Source organism: Boleophthalmus pectinirostris, unplaced genomic scaffold, assembly GCF_026225935.1.
Source record: "Boleophthalmus pectinirostris isolate CB_2022bp ecotype Guang Dong unplaced genomic scaffold, ASM2622593v1 HiC_scaffold_9, whole genome shotgun sequence".
Lineage (NCBI taxonomy): Eukaryota > Metazoa > Chordata > Actinopteri > Gobiiformes > Gobiidae > Boleophthalmus > Boleophthalmus pectinirostris.
The window spans coordinates 6614815-6631194 of NW_026571541.1; the positions used below are offsets into that span (position 1 = coordinate 6614815).

The 16380-nt window shown below is 38.0% G+C and overlaps 2 protein-coding genes across 4 annotated transcripts; one reads left to right on the forward strand and one right to left on the reverse strand.

The window, feature by feature from the left end:
* Positions 1-2310: 2310 nt before the first annotated feature.
* LOC110160371 (endonuclease domain-containing 1 protein-like) lies at positions 2311-6477 on the reverse strand. The gene is made up of 5 exons (XM_020925011.2): positions 6270-6477; positions 5221-5321; positions 4986-5100; positions 4509-4665; positions 2311-2825 (listed from the first exon to the last, which is right to left on the reverse strand). The coding sequence occupies exons 1-5, from the start codon at positions 6378-6380 to the stop codon at positions 2434-2436; spliced, it is 876 nt and encodes a 291-aa protein (XP_020780670.2). The 5' UTR covers positions 6381-6477; the 3' UTR covers positions 2311-2433.
* Positions 6478-8494: 2017 nt separating this feature from the next.
* LOC110160365 (tapasin-related protein-like) lies at positions 8495-16147 on the forward strand. 3 transcript variants are annotated; one of them, XM_020925003.2, is made up of 7 exons: positions 8495-8621; positions 9377-9553; positions 11194-11469; positions 13332-13655; positions 14065-14388; positions 15263-15343; positions 15427-16147. In XM_020925003.2, exons 1-7 carry the CDS (start codon positions 8576-8578, stop codon positions 15450-15452), a joined length of 1254 nt encoding a protein of 417 aa, XP_020780662.2. In that variant the 5' UTR covers positions 8495-8575; the 3' UTR covers positions 15453-16147. The 3 variants fall into 3 exon arrangements, with proteins under 3 accessions (XP_020780662.2, XP_055003919.1, XP_055003918.1); XM_055147944.1 differs by lacking the exon at positions 15263-15343; XM_055147943.1 differs by lacking the exons at positions 15263-15343; positions 15427-16147 and adding an exon at positions 15075-15133.
* The last annotated feature ends 233 nt before the right edge of the window (positions 16148-16380 follow it).

The window sequence follows — 16380 nt, forward strand, 5'->3', positions numbered from 1 at the left end:
TATATATAATATTATATATATATATAATATATATTATATATATATATATATATATATATATATATATATATATATTATATATATTTTTTTTTTTTTTTTTTTTTTTTTTTTTTTTTTTTTTAGCAGACTCCATTCAATGCAATGGTAATTGGTTATTGACGGTCCCTAACCCGCGGACTCAGCGGAGCTTTTGGTGTACAGTTCCCGCACCGTGATCGAGTAAGCGGGGCACAGGCAATGAACATCTCTGCTGTTGATGCGTAACTGAATATCTAACGTCTGACGAGAAACTAACTTCACCACGGTTCAATTATCATTATTTATATTATTAATATTACTATTATTATCATCATTAGTGAAAGAGAAAACAGCTAGTAATAACAATTACAGAATATTGTAGACAGTCCGCGTCCCCTTAAATAGCTCAAAGAGAGGAGGGGCATTCTTTAGCCCACTCTCTTGGGGCGGGTCAATCAGACCCAACAATTTAATTTAATAATCAAAAAATTGTAATTTTTTTTGGTCTGATTGACCTGCCCCAAGAGAGCGGGAATGATTTTTTTTTTTCTTCGGGTCAATGTGACCCCAAGGAGAGCATGTGTTATGGCACAACAATGAAGGAAAAAAGGAGAATTTATTTTACAATGAGCAGAATGTGGGCTTGGAGCAGGGCTCCAGGAGCCTCTCACGGGAGTCTTCCTCCATCTCTCCCTCCGCTACTTCGTGCGCATCTTCCTCCACGGTCTCCCGGGTAGCAGCGATAGCCTCTGATATTTGTGGCTGCGGAGCTGAACAAGAGAGCATGACTGAGCATAGCCTTAAATGTATTGTTTGAATGAAGTGTGTTGGAAATTAGACAGCCGAATGTCAATTAAGATGTTTGCATTTCTATCATCCATTTAAAACTGCAAATCTTTTGTCAATTGTTTCTTAATTGTGCATTTGTTGTAATGGACCTATGCTATAAATCAAACATGCCTTAAGGGGTGTAGGCCTATTTCGAAAAATATATAGGCTCTTTAGGTAGGCTTGGACAATTGCACCAACATATTGGGGATTTCTTATTTTATTTATTTGTAAAGGGACAGTACATATTAATGAACATTAAAAATGTAAATATGCAAAGATTATAGCCAACATGGCTAATTTCCATCTTCAGTCCCTCGGTAAAATCATCTATAGGACAAGGAAAAGTACAGCAACAATCACACAAAAAGTACACAACACCAGCACACTCACTATACACAGTTTCAAACAGATAATTATAGTTAATAGATTAGTCCAAGCCTGTGAAGAGGTGCGCTGATAGGCCCATTCAGCATAACATATGGCCTAGACCCACGTATGACTCCAATTTAATTAGTCATTTAGTTTGCCTATTTTAGGATAGTTATTAAATAAGACTAAATTCAGGGATTTTAACTAAGACTCTAACAATACTCATATCTATTTAATTTTGTGAATTTCGCTTTGGGTGTGATTGTGGGTGGGAGAAGTTCTGCTTAATGTCTTACTTGGACGCCACCAAAGCCCTCCACGCTGAGGCAATGTCCTCTGCGGGTGTGAGCTCCGCTGACGTGGACTGATCACCTCCCGTTGCTGCGGCTAGACGGCGGTTGGCAACAGCCTTTTCTTTCCCCCATCTTCTGATATCACTGTACCAACTGCGACTCTGCTCCGCGGTCCTACTGATGCCAGAAGACGAGGAGACATCTGCTGCCACCTCCATCCACGCCTGCTTCACCTGTTCAAGAATAAAGTACACCTTATTGTCAAAAAGCCTGTAGGCTAGAACATAACTAAATATGTGTGAGTAGTGGGCTAAAAGGCTATTTTAGTGTTGGCTAGTTAACAATGTACTTACATCACGGGGCTTGTAAAGTGTTTTGATGTCCCCACATATTAATTGGGCAAGCTTTTTCACTTCGTGCACCAAACAATATTGTCTCGTCTTCAGAGAAGCGCTCGCCTCTCATCTTGCCTGGTAATGAGTCCATCAAAGAAATGAAGATTTATGCTCCTCATTACTGTTAGCGGGGATCAGAGCAGTCAAAAATTCTGATAGTCTTGTTTTAGTCCTGGTTTTGTTTTAGCTTACTCTGGGTTTATACCTGGTTTAGATCAAATTAGAGATACCTGGAACATTTCTTGTAAAAAAAAAAAAAAAAAAAAAAAAAATGGGACAAATCACTGGTTTTGTATGAATCTGCTGACGCAAGGGACACATGGCTCCAAACTGTGACTGTCCTGGATAAATAGGGACGTCTGGTCACCCTACTATAGGAACAGTGTTGTTATTTAACTACAGTTAATATTATTGTTTATCACGATATCGTACTTACAAATGTGTTTATCGTGACAGGCCTAGCTACGATCTACAAATCCAAGCCTAAGTCTAAAATTCATTTAAAATCAGCTTGTGTCTTGGTCTCCCTATGGCCTGCAGTTATTATAGAACAGCTCCCCCACTGGCTGATTGGAGAACTGCTGCAGGTGCTCTCCCATTTCATCCAGTGACATCTCTTCCACAAAATCCTCCTCCGTGTTATTGGCCGACCCCGCGCCGCTCTGTACTGGCTGTCCGTTGTTGTCCACGCAGCACCACGCGTTCCAGATGCGCTGCGGGATGTTGACGCGCTTCACGTCGTTTTTGATGATCCAGTTATCCGCGGACGGGATCGCGCCGACCAGGACGTAAGCCTTGGAGCATGTGTCCAGGAACAGGTCGGTGAGCTGGGACTCGTAGATCCTCCACGAGTTCTGGTTCAGTTTGGGGTTTTGGGGGATGACATTGGTCAGAGTGAAAGTGGCGTTACGGCTCGGGACTGTAAGAAAATAGTTGAAAATATCAAAGTTATAGGCTATTGGAATTTAAATGTGATGATGTGGTATTTGGTATGTCATCCTTTCCTGTTTCCTGTTGCTGTAATATTTGTGTTGTAATACAGCAGGGCTTAGGTCTAGTCAATAATAGAAATGATTAGGATCCATATTTGGGATTTTAATTTTCCAATATTTCATAGCAAAGTACAGAGTAATCAATAGACCTTTTTCACTACGACCGGAAGTGCCGCGATGTGGTGTTAAAATCGCTTCCGGTTAATGTTTTTTATTGTAAAATATCTGTGGAAATGTCTGCCGTATTCTCCACCAGCTTCATAAACCCTCCCCATCACCAAATCTATAACCAACAAGGTCCACAAAGAACGTATTCTGTCCATGAAGAATTTATCTACAATTATCAAGGAAAGAATGACGAAAACGTAAAGGCTAACAACGACTAGCATTAGCGAACTACTCCCTGAGTAAAACTAATGTTATGATCATGAATAAAACAGAAGTAACTTGTGAACTCAGACTGATTCTAGAATTAAAATAAAAAATCGAGTTTCTGATGTAGGTATTAGCATTGACAGAGAGATTTGTGCTGTATAAATACTAGACATGTAATCTGTGAACATCTGTAGCATTCGAACTGCACAAATCTGTCTCTATGCCAATATCGACATCAGAAACTCGATTTTTAATTTTAATTCTAGAATCAGTTCACAAGTTACTTTATTAATGAATTACTTATTACTTATGTTTTATTCATTACCATAACACTGGGTTTGCTAATGCTAGTCGTTGTTCACCTTTAAGTTTTTGTCTTTCTTACCTTGATAGTTGTTGATCAATTCTTCATGGACAGAATATGTCCTTTGTGGATCTTGTTGGTTGAAGATTTGGTGATGGGCAGAATTATGAAGCTGGTGGGAAATACGCCAGACATTTCCAAAGATATTTTGCCATAGAAAAGCATTAACGAAAATTATGTTTACTCTACATTGTGGCACTTCCGGCCTTTCTGAAAAAGGTCTATAGGAAAAACTGTGTCTTTCCCCCATCTGGAACTACAACATCTCACATTGTAGAATCTGAAAACCAGCAATGATTTAATTAGCCGGTGCTTTGTCATTCATGTTTTATCACGTTACGAATTTACTTTGCAATAGGCTACAGCAGCAATAGAAACTTCAAAACAAATCACTTTGGGGTAACACTTAAAACAACTACACCTTTTAAAGCATGAAGAAAGACTTAATTACTAATGAGCAAACTGTTAATTAAGAAGTCTAAATAAACTATTTTGTTACTATTAATAAAATATTGTTTGTTATGAATTAAGTCTTTCGTCATGCTTTACTAAAGCTAATTAAGGTGAAGTTACTTTGTAAGTTCACCATGTATAATTATTAACTAAATGTTTATTACTGCCAAATCACACTTGTCACATGGTCCCTGGGCTGCAGTTGGCCCCCAAGTGTTTTAGGTGTTATCAATACATTGCTTTCAGAATGAGGAAAAATGACAACTGTTGCCATACTGATTAACGATTACAACAAAACAATATATTATTTTGATTGTGAGCCCTTTAAATACAGTATTGCTTCTAACTGAGAAGCTGAAACCCATGAATGCTCTGCTGCCCTCTGCTGGCCATGCCCCTGTATGACCTGTATATTTACCTGGGTGGTGTCCGTTGGGGTTGAGGTGCCCTCTGTCAAACCCAGAGTAGGTGTAGTCCTCGTTCAGCGCCTGATTCTCTCCCAGATACACCCCAGGGTGGTCCTGTCCCAGCCAGTACCCGTCCTTCATCTCAGCCTGCCAACTACTGTCCACCAGCTGAAACAATCAGTATCAAGTATCCAAGTTTACAGTGTACCATGCAGAATCACAAAGTATAGGTAGCATATTTACTGTTAGTCTTTCCTCCAAATAAATAAATTACAAGTGTTAAATGTGTTCTGTTCCCGATATATATTTTATTTTCTTGAACCCATATTTTGTACTTTTACTGGAGTATTATTTTTGAATTAATGGTGCTACTTGAGTACATTTTTGGGCTACTCAACCTACTTCTCATCAGTTGTAATACTGTATCATTTTAGTTTCAGTATTTAACATATTGTGAAATAAGTAGAATTGTGTAGAATCTTGCCAACCTGAGGCTCCACAAACCATCTCTTCTCTCTGCCTCCTCCGTTACTTGGTTGGAAGTAATAGGCAGAGTAAACAGCAATCCGGTGCTTGGTATCGTACAGAGTGGCAAAGTGGTACCTAAAGAAATTATTATTATTTCTTAATCTAATGCATAAAGAAGTATACAGAATATAAAGAAGTATAACTGTATATACATGTGAGATGAACCAGCTGTATCATGTACTCCTGTTGACAAACCTGTTCACAAATCTCTGGCAGATTCGTGCAGCGTTGGGTGTAGAAGATCCCCAGTCAGGCACCTTCTCTCTGTAGAAGAACTCCAGGCACCCGGGAGCATCCTCAACACAGTGACCAAGTACACAGAAAGTATCATTATTGTGATTTAGTGCGGTCTTTAGAGTTGTAGTCAAGTTAAATTTTTTTGATGATCATTATGTTCACCTAAAATAACTTCACAAATGCTGATGTCACCATAAAAGTCATCACAACAAAAAAAGGCAACTCTGAAGGATAACTACACATCACACTAGTGAGTTTCTATGAATTTTATGCATATCACTGCCTAACAAAACAAAATTGAAGAACTAAGAGTACAGAGTGTGGGTGTGTATCGGTGTTGGTGAAAACGGGCTGATGTATCTGGTGTCTTGAAAATAAGCAATTAAAGATTGCATGCAAAAATCACTCCAAATACAACTTCAAGAGATCAGTGAGAAGGGAAACAACTATAACATGTTTAAAAGCTCTGAAAAGTCAATTTAGCAGAATAAGTCAGATTTAATGTAAGGTTCCAGTCATTACCATCCAAAACCAAATCCTGCACTTTTAAGAAGAGATTTCTTATTATTACTGACTGTGTTATTCAGTGGGTCTTTTTACAGCTTTAAGCTTTGAATTTAAAACCATCATTAAACACAATTTTAAAGTTTTTTTTAAAGGTTCAAGTCTATGTTCCATGAGTCTGAACCATGAGTCACTCCTCAAGTTATGTCATGTTAAAAAAGTTAAAATAAATAATAAAATAAATAAATAAATAAATCTCAAATTAAAATAGCTCATTTACAGAGTTTTTAGCCTTCCATGCAGCACATGTAAGTTATGATTTAGTCACATATCAGCCTGTACAATTAAACCAATAAGAATGATAATTGCACTATTGCAGAAGTTACATTTTCTTATCTTATGTTGTTATTATAAATTGATAAATGCTTTCAAAGTAGAACTCCGGATTTCCTTCGTGCATAAAATATATTGTCAAATTAAGAAGCCAAACTGGTGATACTGACCTCAAATCGCTCCACGACATCTGCACAGACACAGCAGAGGAGTGAGAGAAAAGTGCACAGACCGACCAGCGTCCCCATTTTCCTTAAAACAGTGTCATAATGTGTTTTCATTGCTTACAGTAATGATTATATGATAGCACTAAATGTCCCCTCACCTGCTCTGCACCTGTCACTGACCACAGCACTCACCCCTTATATACATCACCCCACCTCCCATCAAATTTCACCTGCTCTTACCTTTAAATGTGCTCAAATTCACAGAAACATTACCATTGCTATTCGATTCTTCAAACTTTGCACTTCATTCAGAATTTCATTTTCGTTCCATAACAGGCTAAATTGTATATTAAATTCTAAAGCATTTTGTCCTTTATTGGCAACATTACGTGGAAATAGATAAAAGTATTTGCACTTTAGTTGTAGAAGGAGCAGGTTGTGGGATTCCCAGGACCAGAGCACGAGCTGCACGTTTGAAAACACATGTCGAGGTCAAAGAAGAAGGACAAAAACTGCAATCAAACATCACTTGGGTCATTTAAAGGTGCACTATGAGGGTTTGAGTGTATGCCGCGTGCTCGTCTCCATGGAGATTTTAATGCTTTGCTAAGAAATTTTGCACATCAGGATGGCGTTTAACTTATCAATCTTGCGTTTACTCAATTAAGACTTCAAAACACCTTGAAAAACGTGCATTTTTACAGATCAGATGGTGCTGTCGTCTGCTTGTCTTCACGGTGTTAAGTTTAATGCCATACTGCGGATCATTCTAGGCAAAGCAATATCATCGTCATGGAGACAAGCCTATTGAACCCTTCACCAGAAAAGTTGCACTGTAGCTGTAGTCATGGTATAGTGACTTATGAACACTTTCCAAAGACATGCACATATTAATATTGATGATTTAAAGTTAAAGTGAATAAAACCAATCAATGAATCTTTAAAGGTCTTTTATTAGAAAAAACATGGACTCTTGTGAGCTTTTACTCATGTTATAATGTTGTTACCTCCTCAAAAACATACCCAGAGTTGTGTTTTGTTTCATTCACACATGTTCGAGTAATCCTGGTTTGTTAGTCTGTTTACATCTCCAAAGTTCAAATTGTCCTGTTCCACTTTGTGATGTCATGAAGCGGTAGTTTTCACGTTAACAGTCGTTTGAGAGAAGAACTAAATATGCCTAAATATGAAAGGTTTGTGCGTTAAACATGTGTGAATGAAACAAAACACAGCTCTAGGTCTGTTTGTGATGAAAAAAAAACATTATAACAACGCCAACCAGCGCTTTGCATTGTTATAAGTACAAAAGATTGTAAAATGAGTGTGTAATTAAGGAAAATTGTTATGCAGAGACCATTCATGACTAACGTATGAGTCAGTATAGTCACATTTTCTTTGTGTTTTGGTCATTTTTAAGCAGCTTTTCTGTATTTTACTGAAACAAATGATGTATGCCTCTCTTTACTGTTAGCAGGGTTAAGTTGGGTTGCTTTATTCATTCCCGTAGGTAAATTTGTTTCGCAGATTTGAGAGGCAGGTCCCACATTTCACTCATCCACATCATCATCAAATAAACATGTATAAAACACAGTTACAAAATAAAGTATTGCAGTGCTCCAGTGCAGAATGGTTTGTTCCTTCAACAGTTCGTTAAATTCATTCATCACGCTTGACTAAAATCACAATAAATATTAAATATATAAAAAGCACACGATTTTTCCAAGACAAAGTATTAAAATTGATAGATACGTAGATTACAGTTTATTCATAAGTGTGATAGCGGCTGGAATGAAGCTTCTTTTAAAACGGTTCATTCTAGATCAAACCGGTCAAAAATAGGGACACCTGGGACATTTCTTGTATAAAACTGGGACAAATCTCTGGTTTTGGATAAATCTGCTGGGACAGGGGACACAGGACTCAAAACTGGGACTGTCCCGGGTAAATAAGGACATCTGTTCACGCTAGTCTATCCTAAACTATTGAAAATTCAGAAAAAAAAAAAATTACAGTGTGAATCATATTTTTGCATGTATTTTAAAATGGGGAAACGTCTTAACTTGGCCTATTTAATGATGCTTTTTATTTTCTATTTTGTTAGGAAATTCACCCGTGGAAATGTACAAGTTACTCTCACCTACTGCTGCACAAACAAAACAATTGTCGCTGCCTGATGTTATTTACATAAGGAACGTTTTAGCGCCTCTGCGTGGATAATGTTGGTACTACAGTAAGGAGGCGTAACTTTGTCGAGAACGAAAGTGAAAGCTCCACTTTTGGAACGCGAGTTGTTTTACCGATGAAGAAGAATGGGCTTGTATTTAAAACTCTTTATTTACGTCTTTCTACTTAGAGGTGAGTTATATCTGTGTACAATATAATAGTTTGGAACAGTCTATTCTAAACAAACTGCCTGTGCGTATATTCAAAGCGCTTGTATCGCTAGTACCTGCACTAGTAAACTCTAACAAAAGCAACTACCATTTCGAATTACGCAAAACTGACTCTTGTGAGCTTCAAGGGTGCCATATTACGCAATTTTTCTTCCCATATTATAATGTTTCCTCATCATAAACATACCTGAAGCTGTGTTTAGTTTTATTCACACATATTCAACACACAAATCCTGCATATTTAGCCTTTCTAAATATTCTTCTCTTAAACAGAAAGCACTCTGCTCCACCTTGTGATGTCATGTGGCACTGTGTTTTTAAACTCCACACACATTCATTAGAATTATTTGGATGATTTCAGCCCTGGAATTGCCAACCTCTTCTGAACTAAAGGTAAAAGGAGCTGTTAACATGAAAATTGCCAGTTCATCACACCACATCACATTCATGACATCACAAGGTGGAACAAGGTATACAGACTAATAATAAAAGATCACTCTAACGTGTGAATGAAACAAAACACAACTCCAGGTAAGTTTTTGAGGACATAACATTATAACATGACTTAAAGCTCACAAGAGTTCATTTTGCATAATATAGGACCTAATGTGCTGTTATAATGCTGTTACTCAAAGTTTTCTGTATTACCACATAACATCACAAGGTCTCAAATTTGATAGTGAACAGTAAAAGCTGATGCTAACTTTATTCTTACAGATATCCAGAGTGCAGATCAGATTTCCTGGCTGCCCTGTAGATTCACTGATGAAGAAGTTTCAGCGAACACTAAAGGCTACTTTGATACAAAACACCACCCCAGACCGGCCGCCCTGCAGTTTGGACTGAAAGGAGACCCTCCAGTGGACCCAGACATTGTTACCTTTCTCATCACACGTGAGTTTGGATTGTTTTTGTGTTGTAAAGATCTTAGACTTAAACAAACTTTATTGATCCACAAGGGAAATTATTTGCACACAGTCACACATCACAATATATTAGAACAAATATATAAATTGTAATAATACATTCTAGATAAGTAGCTGTAACAGCAACAGACTGGTGTCAAATAAGGCACTAGTCTGTTGCAAATGTACATGTACCAGGAAAAATAAAATAAAATATAAAGCAGTAAAATAATAAAGTAATAAAATATATCTTAGCTCTATTTAGGAGCTTGTAAGGAAGTGAAGTGACGTAAGCTTTGATTACAGATGAAAGAACATTACAGTTTTTTACTGCTGCATCAAAACTGATAACTTCCACTTTGGTAGGAACAGAATGCTGCTAAATATACTGCTCAAAAAAGTAAAGGAACATTTTGAAAACACATCAGATCTCAATGTGAAAAAATATGTTGTATATCTGTACAAATCTGGACAGGGCAATGTCTTAGAAACAAAAGGATGCCACATCTTTTAATGGAAATGAACCACACATGCATCAACAAAGGACTGGTTTTGCATGTGGAGCTCATTTCAGGTTTCTCCTTCTTGGTGTTTTTTGGCTGGTTTTCCACTAGTGCTGCTTTGGCTACAGTGATTATCACTAATGGGTGTATGAGGCCATTTCTTAATCCTACAGAAGATGCACAGATTGTCCAACTTCTCCACCTGACTTAAACCCGACAGAACACCTCTAGAACATTATGTCTGGGTCCATCAGGCGTCGTCAGGCTCTACAGGAGTTCAGTGATGCTCTTACTCAGATCTGGGAGGACACCCCACAAAATTTTGGGGCGAGCCACAACATTGTCAAACATGCATACAAGCACGTGGGGACCACACAAGATATTGAGAAGCATTTTGAGTTTCAGAAATTAAATCTTGGCAAAATGAACTAGCCTGCCACGTCATTATTTAACTTTGATTTTCAGGTTGTCACTAAAGTGAACATTTTATTTCCATTAAAGAAGGTGGCATCCTTTTGTTCCTAAGACATTGCCCTGTCCACCTATCTGTTGATGTCCAGCATTTTTTTTCACATTGAGATCTGATACCTTCTCAAAATGTTCCTTTAATTTTCTGAGCAGTGTATATTCAAGTAAACTAAAACTAAAAACATTGGTCATCTTTAAAAACGTTGCACTCTGTTGTGTCCTTGAACAAGACACTTCACTCATCTAGCCTAAAAATATAATTGTGATTTCTTTTACAAGTTCCATTTAATTGCAATAGATTTTGCAGCCCCAGAAGTTAAAGGTGTACTGCGTAACTTCTCACTAGGGTCCGCCAGAAGCTTGTTTCCATGAAGATGTACTGGAATGTTCCACAGTAGGCAGGAGGTGACACCAGGTCAATTTACTGGTGAGATCTGTGTAGAGACTGTAGGGTTTTCAATGTACTTTTGAGCAACAAAAAGACACCAAATGAAAAAAAAAAAAAAAAAAGGATGGATACATTTAATAACATACTGTGCAAACACATGTCCATGGAAGCAAGCACGTGACTGACCCCCAACCAAAAAGTTACACAATGCATCTTAAAGAGTCTTAGTTTTTTTGTTTGTTTGTTTTTTGTTTTTGTCATTATAAATAGCATCAAAGTTGGATTTGCGTCATTTGCTGGTGGGTGCAGTGGTGGAGCAGTTATCCTGTGTGCTGCACCGTTACAGCACAGACGGGTCCCTCATTCGCTGGCCTGTCAAAGGGGAGCACCTGCACAACCGCTGGTTCAGTGTCAACATCTCTCACTCCAACCATCTGTTTCAAATCACCAGCTTCATCAGACAGTCCACTGACCAGCCCCCCACCGGACAGCACGACTTCAAGAGCTGGCCGGTCATACAGGACAAAGAGATCCTCACTACAACAGGTAAAACTTATATTTGATATTACAAACATGGGACGGCTGTGTGCTCTAATGTAAAGTACAAATGAGAAAATTATCCATCGCTAAGGAAAACCCACCAAATATAATGTAAAAATTATATATAAATAAATAAACAACGATTGATGGATTGTCGGAGCATTACGGCTACCGTAGTCAGGAGCCTCGCGAAGTAAAGGGCGAAGTTTAGATCTATGTTGGCATTTATGACATCAGTGAAATGCTACAGAGAATATATGTCCATTTATATATACGGTCTGTGCCTATGACCTGCAGACTTATAATCTCTGGTTAACATGAATCATCTCCAACGCAATAGAAGCACAGAACAGACTCACCATCAGCAGCACATCTTCAGTCACAGAAAGAACACTCATATTCCACTGAGTCGTGTCTTTGAGTCTGACAGAAGCTGACTACATCATGCACAAGGAGCGAGCTGTTTTTTCAGAGCTTACAGTTTCTGTAAAATGTAAACCAATGTGCGCAAAGCTGCATTAAACACATTATTACTCAATGTATATTTCAGTCCACCTCGTGAGAAATAAAAAAAACAACTTAAATGATCCACCTAAATACACTTTCATAATACACATTCACCAAGACAGGGAGGCAATGCCGAGTGAATTCTGCCAAGTGGATGGTGGATGCCTGGGCTATGGGATCAGTCTCAAGAGCCGTTAGTTTCGCTTAATGCGCCTTATAATCCGGTGCGCCTTATAGACCGAAAAATACGGTATATACATTTTGTTAATTTTAATAAACATAGAATACTGGATTGGTCTAACACGTAGACTGTATATTTAAGTGGACATAGTTAACCCGCAGGCTGCTGCGTTCCAAGTGCGCACTTCTGGCTCCAGCGACTTTGGCTCCAATTGATTTTACATTGAAAAATGTGTCACTCTCTCTGTAACTGCTGCAGTGAGCCTCATCATTTTGATTTTAAAATGTTCGTATAAACCTGCTCTACATGATCCTGGTGTTTTTCTGGCGTTATTCCTATTTCTAATATGGAACTTGGCTTCAAATTCACTTCTACATCTGCTAGCCACTATGAGCTTCATTTGACTAAAGCTGAACACTATCTTTATGTTTATGTTCATGTTTATGTTTGTGTTTATTTATTAAATATGGGACAGTGCACATTGAGCATTGATTGCTGTGTTAGTACAGCATGTAAATGTGCCAGAGTTTGCCGTGCAGGATCATTTTCATCCGTAGTCCCACTGGCAGTTTAATGACAAGACAAAAACAGAACAATAACATTCAGTCCATCACACATGACAAAAGAAGTAAATATAACTGTAGACTTATTAGTCAAATTAGAACATACTAAAAGCACACACAGCACGCAGATTAAAGACAATAGACACAAAACACAATCACACAACAAGACAGAGACATTTACTGTATGATGTTAAAACACATACAGATTAGTCCACGTTATGTACAGATTGTCCAGAAGCTGCTGTTTCACAGATTTACTGAAGCTGTGGATAGACGTCAGGTTTCTTAGTTCTGTGTGGACCTCTGTGGGTAACGTCACACTCCCTTAGACCACTTCTCTGTACAGCCTATGGTTTAACATTGAACTTTTTTCTAGAACATTGAAATATTATATTATATTTCTTTTTACTATCACTATATTGTTGTGTTTTGCAGAATGGAGTGCAGAGTCCAATAATTAGAATAGCATTTTTCCAAATCATTATGTCATCTTTTTTTTTTTTAATGCAGCTGAGATGCAAAGCATGTTGGTCATTTTGAGAGTCGAGGGAGCTGTTTTGCTGTGAAAAAAACAACCAGATCTAATGTCTGTTTTGTTTTTGTTTTTTTCTCTTTAGTGGTGATGATGATACAGACCCAGACTCCAGTGGTGAAATCTTTATTAAATTCGAATCCCAAACTACACTGCCAGTTCTACATTGACCACAAAGCTCCTAGAGTGACTGTGGAGTGGAAAAAAATCCACAACAATGTCCCTCTGTTCAGCCACGAGAGCCCATCAGGACAGACCCAAGGCTCAGGGGTGGAGTTAAAACAACTGGCTGCAGGGGGCGCCACCTACACCACTCCTCTCACTAAAGTGGGCAGTGAAGGCAAATACTTTTGCTCTGTGCATGTGCATCCTCTGCTGGGGAGTGTCACCGTGGATCTGAAAATAGAAGGTGACTATGATTCACTTGTTGCATGTTTCAATGTTGCTCAGTGTCTAAAATGGACTCTGTGTGCAAATAAACGACAGCAAACTGATTACACATGTGACATTCATATTAGGACTAAACTGGGACTATAACTGGAACTATATCCCAACCTATACCTGGATTAGACAAGGACTAAACCTGAACTAGACCAGGACTAAACCTGGACTAGATCAGGACTAAACCTGGACTAGATCAGGACTAAACCTGGACTAGATCAGGACTAAACCTGGGTTTTGGTCAATAAAATCTTGGATACAAGCAGGTCCTAGAACTCCTCCCAGGAAAATGACAGAGTACACCTTGTGTAGTGCAGCATAATAATTGTTTTAATACTTTTACAATACTTTTACTTTTTACAATACTTTTCTTACAGCACCTCCCCATGTTTCCTTGAACGTGGCTCCCACACTGACAATATCTGAAGATAGTGAGAGGAGAGTGGAGTGCAGGGCAGATGGGTACTACCCGCTGGACGTGGACATCCAGTGGTCCCATAAGGGCAGCACGGAGGTGGGCCCGCGGGTGGACACTGCCCAGCTCTCCGGTCACTCCCCTAACCCTGACGGCACATACAGCCTGTTCGCCTTCTTCTATCTGAAGCCAAAACGCTCTGACTCAGGGAGGAAGTTCACTTGCACTGTGTCTCACCGCGCCCTGCCAGCCCCCATCACCAAAACATTCACCCTCCATGTTACAGGTAAGAGGTCATGCATGGAGCAACTGCTGACTCAGCTCCTTAGTTTGTCAAGTCCTTACTTGGAAATCCCTCTCTCTTCAGCTAACTGTTATGTGGTCCCATTTGAGGACAACTGACTATTCAAAAGATATAATATTTAGTTTGGAATTGTTCATTGCTATGGCACTGGCAACAGAAAATGAGTTCTGCTTACTTAAAATCATAAAGTCACATTCATGTTTCCATTATAATTACTATTATTCTATATATGTGTATCTTTAACCATCAGAAACTCTACTTTTATTCTTCTCTTGAATAAAGGGAGCTATTTTTTCAGTTAGCAAAATAGTGCATTTTTTCTGCACTAACACAAACAACCACAAGGGGGTAGCAGACACTAACTAGAACTCAAACTCAAATTAAAAACTGGGACTAAATCATGGGCCAAACTAAATCTTTATTATAAAAGTTCAACAACATCTGCATGTTTTCTCTTCTTTTGAAATATGTAATGTTAAACCTTTTCTTATTAAAATAAATGTTTAATAATAGTTTTGTTTAAACACTGAATCCAGAACAAACTTAATATAAAATAATAATAACAACATTTTAAATAAATCATGTCTCTATAGTCTATCTGTAGTGGGCGGGTCAGCTCTAATACATATTTGATATGATCTCATGGGCCAAATGTGATTATATTGCAGGCCAAATTTGGCCCCCGAGCCTGAGTTTGACATGTCTGAAATAGAGCATACTTTGGCTTTATTTTGCAGTGACAGTTATCATTTATCATATATCATTTATTTTTCATTCATTATTCTGTAAACTTTTGAAACATCTACACAATACTGTTGAATGTATAAAGTGTATTTTGTAATTCTCTTCTTTTCAGAGCCAGGTCAGTGGATACTTTACTTCAATGTTTTCACTCTGATGGTTGTAATGTTCCTGATACTACGATATATATGCAGAGGTGACAAGTGAACTTTGTGATAGATATAACATTGAAATGTGTATATTTACTTCCAATTTAACATTATTTATTTTTGTTTTTAGGGAGAAGATATCGGTTATTTTTCTAACTGCAGGATCCAGGTTTGCGTCCAGAGAAAGACAAAGTTTACAAAGCAGCTTCTTTAACTAGAGAAGTCTGCCCCAGCTTTTCACCTACTTGTGTGTGTGTGTGTTTAGATATGCTTTTTTGTTTTCAAGATTTTGCACTTCTTATTCAAACTGCTTTATGTAACGTTTCTGGTGGAGGGTCCACCACCACCTGTTTGTCTCCATGAATATGCCATTGCTTTGCTTTTGAGACAACCTCACTGTAAATAAATAAAAATAAATGTCATGCTGTATAATGTCTTAGAAAAAGACATAGCTTCTCCATGGAGACCAGCAAATGACACACCCTCCACCAGAAAGGTTACATAGTGCACCTTTAAGTACTTGATAGCATTTTTGTTTTTGTTGTTTTGGGTTTTTTTCAGGGAGGTTTTTCTTGCAGACTTTAGTGAGGTAAAATTACTTGATATTCAACACAATGATTTGCTCCGATTGTAGATATGTTCAAAATGTGATGTGAACAAACAGTAACTGCCCTTATGATAGATTCACAAAACTGTCTATAATTTTGTTACCTCCTCAAAAACAGACCTGGAGTTGTGTTTTGTTTCTTTCACACATGTTTGAGTAATCTTTTATTATTAGTCTGTCTACATCTCTTTAACCTTTTGTTGAATAGAATGGCGATTCCAGAGACGACATTATCCAAATGATTCTAGTGAAGTTGTATAGAGTTTAAAAACACAGTGGAGCACTTCCTGTATACCACATGACATCACAAGGTGGAACAAAGTAGTATTTTGCGTTTGAGAGAAAAACTCAATATGTGTGAATGAAACAAAACACAACTCCAGGTCTGTTTGTGATGAGGAAACTGTAAATCACATCTCCCCAGCTCATGTAAGATGGAATGGACCAACTGCACTGGATTTATTTTGAATGTTTATG

Coding starts and splice junctions, on each gene's coding strand:
- LOC110160371 (XM_020925011.2), bottom strand. CDS start 6,380: ATGAAAACACATTATGACACTGTTTTAAGGAAAATGGGGACGCTGGTC. Junction 5,101..5,220: donor TGCCAGAGATTTGTGAACAG/GTTTGTCAACAG, acceptor TAATTTCTTTAG/GTACCACTTTGCCACTCTGT. Junction 4,666..4,985: donor GATGGTTTGTGGAGCCTCAG/GTTGGCAAGATT, acceptor TGATTGTTTCAG/CTGGTGGACAGTAGTTGGCA.
- LOC110160365 (XM_020925003.2), top strand. CDS start 8,576: ATGGGCTTGTATTTAAAACTCTTTATTTACGTCTTTCTACTTAGAG. Junction 11,470..13,331: donor AGAGATCCTCACTACAACAG/GTAAAACTTATA, acceptor TTTTCTCTTTAG/TGGTGATGATGATACAGACC. Junction 14,389..15,262: donor ATTCACCCTCCATGTTACAG/GTAAGAGGTCAT, acceptor TCTTCTTTTCAG/AGCCAGGTCAGTGGATACTT.